Raw genomic sequence first — 8,422 nt, forward strand, 5'->3', positions numbered from 1 at the left:
AAATTATATATATATATATTTGAAAGAATAGTCGGAGGCTAATATATGAGCCCCAAGCCACCGTCATGTGTTTAACTATTCGAGGACCGACCTCACTAAGGGGAAACTAGCTAGTGGGATTCGAACCCGCGACTTACGACCTTCAAAGAGACTGCTCTACTAACAGACCACTGAGTTTTTCTATCATATCAGACCAAGGGAGGCTGATGATGAGAGCATGTCTTTTATGACCTTACATCGCTTAACAAATGTAGTTTTTCTCTAAAACTCGAGTATATTTCGTTGGAATGGAGAAGCTTTTAGAATTTGATAAAGTTTAAAAATTTACGGAAGAAATTTCACTTCTATTTATCACCTTTACTTGGCTTGATACAAACTCAAAGACTCCACCTTATTTATGCTAGTGGCACCTCATAAATTAATGGCTAGGATAGTGTCACTATATTTCTAATCTAATGGTTACAAATAATTTCTTACCTACCACACAATAATTTCATACCTACCACACCTATGACACAATAATTTCATGCCTACCACATATTCTAGAATAAGTTTCTAGATGAGACATGCTAAAATCATGTTTATATTTCAACACCCCCTCTTAAACTTGGTTTTGTGACCCCAAGTAAATTTCTCATTTTAACAAAGTATTCACTCTTGAGTGGTTTGATAAAAATAACTGTAACTTGATTTTGAGACTCACGTACTGCACTTGATCTCTTTTCTTTTGATGCATTCTCTGATGTAGTGATAGTGCATATCAATGTGCTTGCTTCTATCATGGAAAACTGGATATTTTTCTAGCGCTATTGCAGACTTGTTATCGATACAAATCTTAATCGCCCTTCTTGTGGTAAACTTAACTCATTTAATAGGTTTCAAAGCCAAATTGCTTGAAAAACACACGGGGTTGCAGCCACGTGCTCTTCTTTGCAAGTAGAAAGAGTGACAATTAGTTGTTTCTTTGACATTCAAGTGAAAGCAGTGTCTCCTATAAAGAGCACAAATCCTGTAGTGCTCTTTTCAATCACTGTCGCTATATCTTAGAAGCTTAAGATTGTTAGATGATGAGTAAAGTAAGCTAAAATCAATTTTACCTTTGATATAGTGCATAATTCTCTTAGCGTTCTTCAGGTGGGTAGCAATCGGAGTCTCCATGTAGCAACTGAGAAATCCAACAACATAAAGAATATCAAGCCTTGTGCATGTCAAGTAGAGCAAACTTCCAACCAAACTCTTGAAAACTGTTGGATCAATTCTTTTTCTCTCATCATACTTTGATGGCTTGACTCTATATTCTCCAGGGGTTTTTATAGGTCGACTATTATTCATCTTGAATATCTTCAATATCTCCCTTGCATAACTTTCTTAAGAGATGAAATTCCCATCTTCGATTTGCTTGACTTCAATACCAAGGTAGTATGCCATGAGCCCAGTATCTGTCATTTTGAACTCTTTTGTCATTGCTTCTTTGAACTTTTCAAACATGCTTGGATTGTTTTCGATGAAGATCAAGTCATTTACATATAAACAAATAATCAGACATTTTCATCCTCATTCTTGATGTAAAGAGCATGCTCATAAGGACACTTCATGAAGTCTTTCTCTTGCAGATACTTGTCTATTCGGCTATTCCATGCTCTTGGTACTTACTTCAGCCTGTAGAGAGCCTTTTTTAGCTTTAGAACCTTGTCTTCTTGACATTTGAATTCATATCCTGGTGGTTGTTGAATGTAGACTTTTTCTTCAAGCATTCCATTCAAAAAAGCAGATTTTACATCCATTTGATGTATTTTCCAGTTGTATTGAGCTGCCAAATATATGATTAGTCTAATATTTTCTAATCGAGCAACAGGGGCAAATACCTCGTCATAGTCAATGCCTGCTCTTTGACTATAACCTTATGTCACCAATATGTTTTTTGTATGTTTCAACTTCTCCTTTGGAATTCTTCTTCGCTTTGTACACCTACTTCACATCAATTGTCTTATGCTTTTTAGGAAGGAAGCTAGCTCCCAAGTGTCATACTTATCGATTTCCATTATTTCCTTATTCATTCCATCTTTCCACTTCTTGCTTTGTATGGATTCGTGGAAACCTATGAGCTCGCAGTTGGCAAAGAGAATAAAAATAGTAAGATTATCTTGATTCATAGTTACCTCATAAGGAATTTGTAATCTTCTGAAGTGTGGTACTCTTTGATTTGAATTTTCTCTTGAAGTTAACGATGATGAGTTACTTTGAGTTCTTGTAGTCAATGTTGTTTATAGAGTAGTAGGCTCTTCTTTTGCTTGCTCGATCCTTGGCTGCTCTGCGTCTTCTTCTTGAAAGTATGGGAAAAGTTGTAGTCTTCATCATGTAGTCTCCAGTCTCATTCTCCTTCTTCATTGAATATGACACCTCTACTGATTGTTTTCTTCCCTGTATTTGGATTGTATAGCTCGTAGCCTTTCAAGTTGGTATCGTAACCAATGAAATGAATTTCTAGCTTTTTTCATCCAGCTTACTTCTTATCTCGTCGAGTATGTGAACATGAGTTATGCATCCAAAAACTCATAGATGAGAGATGTCGGGCTTCCTTCCACTCTATGCTTCTTGTGGTGTCTTTCCCAACACACTTCTTTTTGGTGATTGGTTAGCCAAATAAATAGAACATGCAACCGATTCTACCCAAAACTCCTTCAATAATCTCTTGCTTTTTAGCATGTTCCTTTCCATGTTAAGGATGGTTCTATTCATCCTTTCCGCCACTCCATTTTGTTGGGGGGTCTTAAAACAGTTAGAAGTTGACAAATTCTGTTGGCTTCACATAATTCTTGAAATTCTTTTGAAGTGAATTCTTCTCCTTGATCAGATTGCATAGCTTTGATCTTGAGACCACTCTCTTTTGCTACATCTGCCTTAAACTTCTTGAATATTCCAAAAACTTTTGATTTTTGTTTTAAGAAATACACTCACGTTTTTTGTGAAAAATCTTCTATGAAGAGAAAAAGATAGTTGCTCTTATCGAGTGAGCTTGGCTTTATTGGATTGCAGGCATCTGTATGTATGAGCTCAAGAGGCTTTTGAGCTCTTGAACTCGACTCCCTTGGAAAGCTTTTCCTGAAGTGCTTTATGAGTAAACTTCCTTCACATAATTGGTCAGGGTGGTTGATGTAAGGTAATCCTCTCACCATCTCTTTCTTTGAAAGCAATTTGAGTCCTTCAAAATTGAGATACCCAAATAGAAGATGTCAGAACCAAAAATCATCTTTATAACAGGTCTTAAAACATTTGGCAACATCGTTTTGAATGTTGAGCAAGAACATTCTATTTTTATACATTGGCACCTTAGCAGTCAAGTTACTAATATTGTCTTTTAAGAAGAGAGTATTTTCTTTCAAGTGAAAATCATATCTTTTCTCCAAGAGTTGTCTTAAACTCAAAATGTTGCTCTTCATATTTGGCACAAAGTCAACATTAGAAATAAATTGATGATTCCTGGTACACTTAAAATATATAGTATTTTTAGACACATTTTTATACTTATTTTTGAAATATTAAGCTTTAAGATATTGATATACTTATTTTTGAAATATTAAGCTTTAATGGAAGATATTTGTGTGTTTTTCTTTCAGGTACAAGTAAAAAGGTGAAAAATGCTAAAAGGAGTGAAAAAAGATCAAATTTAGAGCAAACTGTGAAAATGGTGCAAAAGTGTTTTGGCATCTAAACGTGCTTATGCGCCAGTTAAATAGAGAAGGCCACGCCTAAGCGCTAGAGGCCCCACGTTTAAGCGCTAGAGACAGTTATGTGACGGTTTACTTCATTTTGCCAAATTTTGAAGGGACATTTGAGGCACATATTGGCTAAAGAAGGTATTTATGTCCACTAGAAATGAAAATATGGTTAGAAGACTTATGAAGAAAGGCATCCTTTGGAGAATACATCAAATTGGGACACATTCTAAAGAGTTATCAAGGCACCTTTCGGAGATTTCTAAAGGAAGGAAGTTGAGACTTTTTGAAGTGTGCTTGAAAGTCCTTAAAAGGGGAGTTCTGAGAAGAGTTAGAGATAGTTTTGGAGAGGTTTTCAGGCACCACAAATTTACTTTATCCTTTTGTTTTAGTTTTATTTAGAGAGTAAGAGTGTTGTAAAAGAGAAGAAATTTAAAGGAATTTAAAGAGTTTGGTGGAAGATTTGAGATAATTTTTTATCTTTTGTTTTTAAACTACTTTTGGTTTTAATCGAGACTTCTTGTTGGTTTGACAATGATTTCTACTTTTAAACTAAAGTGCGGTTATATTTTCTTCATGGACTCTGAGTAGTTTTCTTTATCTTTTTTCTTAAAATGATAAGTAATTAAAAGTGTTGGATGGAAGTTGTGGAGAGTATTGATCTTTAATGTTGGAAGAAGTTGTGATGATTTAAATCCATGTACTTCATTTACTTCTTGATTTGGCCTATTTAGATGTTAAAATTTGTTGTGAGAACATGTAAGAACCGGACTGGTATTGTCTTAGTCAACAATTGGAAAGAATCACAGGAGGTTGTATGAATGAGAATGTAATTCATATGATTTAGTGCAAATAAGAAGGGAAATAATCTTTGAAGGGTGTAGATTTAGAGGACTTTAAAGTGACAGGTTAAAGCCCCCAACTTGGTTTATTATTTTTGGTTCTGATACGAGATGTTAGCCCCCAGGTGGAGGGAATCGAGGGAACTCTAGAGTGAGAGCTAGTATCTTCCCTGTCTAGTCGGTCCTAAGAATTATTCAAACTTTAAATTAGTCAATGATCTCTATAGCATCTCTAGTAAGGGTAAAGAATATTATTGCTCCTATTTGGCATAACACAATTTGTATACTTCCACAATAGAATTCCTATACTTATTACTGACTCGTGATAAGGAGAAAGATATTTTCATATTAATTGCTTTTCTTTTACATAAACTCAAGTTATATTTAGAAGTTTTATTTATTGTTTTGTCAAAATATTATTGTTTTGTCAAAATATAAAAATACCAAAAAGAATTGAATTTTACCTATTGTGAAAATATCTATAGTTTAAAAATTGTCTTTTTAAAATAGAAGGTTTGTTAATAAATAGTGCATTTTGCTTATTTTCTCTATGGGTTCGATATTCAGGTCTTAATCAAAAAGTCATATATTACTTGATACGATACATTTACTTGTGTAGTATCCCAATATATATATATAAATTAAAAAGTTAAATTCTTATTTTCTCTAGGATCAAGTTTTTGGTTCTGTTGAAAATTAAGGAAAAATAAGTGAAAAAATCATCAAAGACATTGTTATACTATTACATATAAAAAGTCGGGATCAATTCCCATTTTTCTGATGGATGAGAATGTTACCTTTCTCTTTCATCTCTATCTTAGACTTATCTTCAAAAGACACATTGTTGTTTACTGATTCATCAAGCTCTACGAACATGTTTCGTCTCCCACACGTATGGTTGCTTGCACCGGTGTCCGTACCATGTACACCATGTACTATCTTCACCTTTTTCATTGTCCTTGTATGCTACGAGTAGAGTGTCATCTTCTTCTCTCTTTTCTTCTATGTAGTTGACTCTTTCATTAACCTTGTTCTTAGGTACTCTACCTTCTTTCGCATAATGCTCGAACTTGTTACAATTATAACACTTAATTTGAGATTTATCATACCTCGAGTTTGAGCACCCCCGACCACGTTCTCTTGTAAATCTTTCTCCTTTCTCATAGTTATTGTTGGTACTCCATCCCTGCTTGCTAGCATGACCTCGTCCTTGTCTACTACGCCTTCCATGTTGGCTTCTAACATTATTGAAGCGTTCATCTTTTTGAGTTGGTTGGAGATCCGTCTTGAGAAGTTTTTCGACAATCTCTTCATTGTCATTCATCTTCTTCTTTTCTTCATGGGCTTTCAATGAACCCAAAAGTTGTTCTATCGTCATGGCTTGTAAATCCTTGAATGGTTGTGGTACTGTCAAATTTTGAATCTAATGATCGGATAATCTTTTTCATGATAATCACATCTTCTAACTTCTCACCATTTATTTTTAGTTGATTGGAAATGGTAATGACTCTAGAAAAGTAATCGGAGACCAAGTCGCCTTCTTTTATATGCAAAACATCAAATTAACTTCTTAAAGTTTGAAGTCGTACCTTTTCAACATTCTCTTCTCCTTTATACAAGACCTCGAGCTTCTTCCATGCTAGCTTGGCTGAAGTAACACTTGAGATCTTCTCAAAATCATCTTCATCTAAAGCTTGATAGATGAAGAAGAGATCCTTCCTGTCTCTTTTCCGCAAGTCACTTAAGCTATTCTTTTGTGTTGTGGATAGAGCTATTCATCTAAGGCTCATTGTAGCTTTTCTCCACGACCTCCCAAACGTCATGCGTTCCAATGAGTGTCTTTATCTTGATACTCCAATTGTCGTAGATGCTTTCCTTAAGCATCGGGACTTGGAAGGAAACTATGTCACCATTTTCCATTGCTCTATAAAGGAACATTAAGGCTCTGAAAACACTTTGTTGGAATGGAGAAACTTTTAGGATTTGGCAAAGGTTAAAAATTTATGGAAGAAGCTTCACTTCTATTTATCACCTTTACTTGGCTTGATACAAACTCAAAGCCTTCACTCCTATTTACCCTAGTGACACCTCCTAAATTAATGACTAGGATTGTGCCACTACAATTATACTCTAATGGTTACAAATAATTCTATATCTATCACACAATAATTCTATATCTACCACACCTATCACATAATAATTTCATAACTACCACATATTCTAGAATAAGCTTCTAGATGAGACATGCTAAAATCAAGTTTATATTTCAACGTATTTTGTTCCCTATGGCCCTTTCATTGTTGTTGACTTTGTAAATAAAGTCCGAAACGAGGAGTGGAAGACATCAGCCGTTTCATTTTTGAGGATATTCAAAGAATGCTTACAAGCAGCTAGTTCGGCTGGTGGTTCCCCAGGAAGACAACAGGATATGAATCTTGATATTCTCTTCATGATCAGATGATCGGTTTGTTTTTTTATGCATTTGAATCGAAGTTGAGGTGCTGTTCGCTTTCAGATTACGTATCCTTGGTAAGCATCTGCATGTAAGTAGTGCCCTGCGGAGGCTGATGTTGGAGCAGGATGGTTTATACACTATCATTTGGAAGTTTAGAATGAGGTTTTCTAAAGCCTAGTCGTCGCCATGACTTTGGAGGTACAACTCATGCTGATGATTGGACCATCATGTCATAAAAGAGTTAATGACAGTCATGCTATTGGTCTTAATTATAATCAATTGAGCCCACATCTTTTGATTTATATATATATATATATAGAGAGAGAGAGAGAGAGAGAGAGAGAGAGAGAGAGAGATATGTATAAATGTATATATGTATTTTTATACATATGTATATATGTATCTATGTATATATATGTATATAGGTATATATGTATCTATACAAATGTATATACATACATATAATATACATGCATACATATATATAGATATATACATGCATATACTATATATACATACATACATATACTATATATCCATACATACATATACTATATGTACATACATACATATATATACACACATATACTAACACACACACACATAGCGACACATATATTTATATATTTATTATATATAGTATTTGAATGTAATTTAAAATAGCCGTTAGGGGAATTATCATACATGCCACAAAAAAATTATCTATTTACGAACCTAACACTTAAACTTTTGTATGCCCATGCATAACACTTGTCTTTAATAATACATAAAAAATTTTCCTATTGTGAAATATATCTTTTCAAGCATAAATTTATTATATAAAAATCTTATAAATGTAAATATAATATTTTAGATTCAAGATATAAATACATAAGAACTATGTGTTATATATACAAATTCCTCTTAAAGTTTATTAAAAAGAGGAGAGAAATATAAGAAATAAATAAATAAGTTAAAATAAAAAATGGCAAAAGATCCGTGTGATCCGTCCATTGAAAACAAATTTTCCTAAAATTGATCCTCATATATATCCTCATAGGCGGCGACAGATCGATCTTTTTTCCTCTCTACATATGAGGAAGCTTTGTCCAAATCTTGAGCGAGAAGATGCTCTGGACACCGTCCTCGAGGTTCCTCTACCGGAGGAGATGTTCCCCGGCAGCGAGAAGGGAGGTGGGAAGGGAGGATCGTCATCGTCTACCAGCCAAGAAGATCACTACGCGTGGCTCAAATCGCAGCCATTCGACAAAGCCACCGATTCCGCGCCGCAGCAGAAGCTTTCCGGCCGCACTGCCGAGCTGGAGCTCCTCCTTAGGGTCTTAGGCTCGCCGCTCATCCCCGTCCCCGTGCCCTTCGACACCGCTTTCAATAGCCGCTCCGTCCGTGAATCATCCATTGTAAATCCTCAA

At 34.8% G+C, this 8,422-nt stretch overlaps 1 protein-coding gene across 1 annotated transcript in view; it reads left to right on the forward strand.

The window, feature by feature from the left end:
• Window positions 1–8,012: 8,012 nt before the first annotated feature.
• LOC110032757 overlaps window positions 8,013–8,422 on the forward strand; it is a gene marked incomplete in the record, with an annotated part of 8,979 nt that continues 8,569 nt past the window's right edge. The window contains 1 exon segment of the mRNA XM_020736505.1: window positions 8,013–8,410. Within this exon segment, the coding sequence (XP_020592164.1) occupies window positions 8,087–8,410 (324 nt within the window).

This window comes from Phalaenopsis equestris, unplaced genomic scaffold (genome assembly GCF_001263595.1).
Source record: "Phalaenopsis equestris unplaced genomic scaffold, ASM126359v1 Scaffold001019, whole genome shotgun sequence".
NCBI lineage: Eukaryota > Viridiplantae > Streptophyta > Magnoliopsida > Asparagales > Orchidaceae > Phalaenopsis > Phalaenopsis equestris.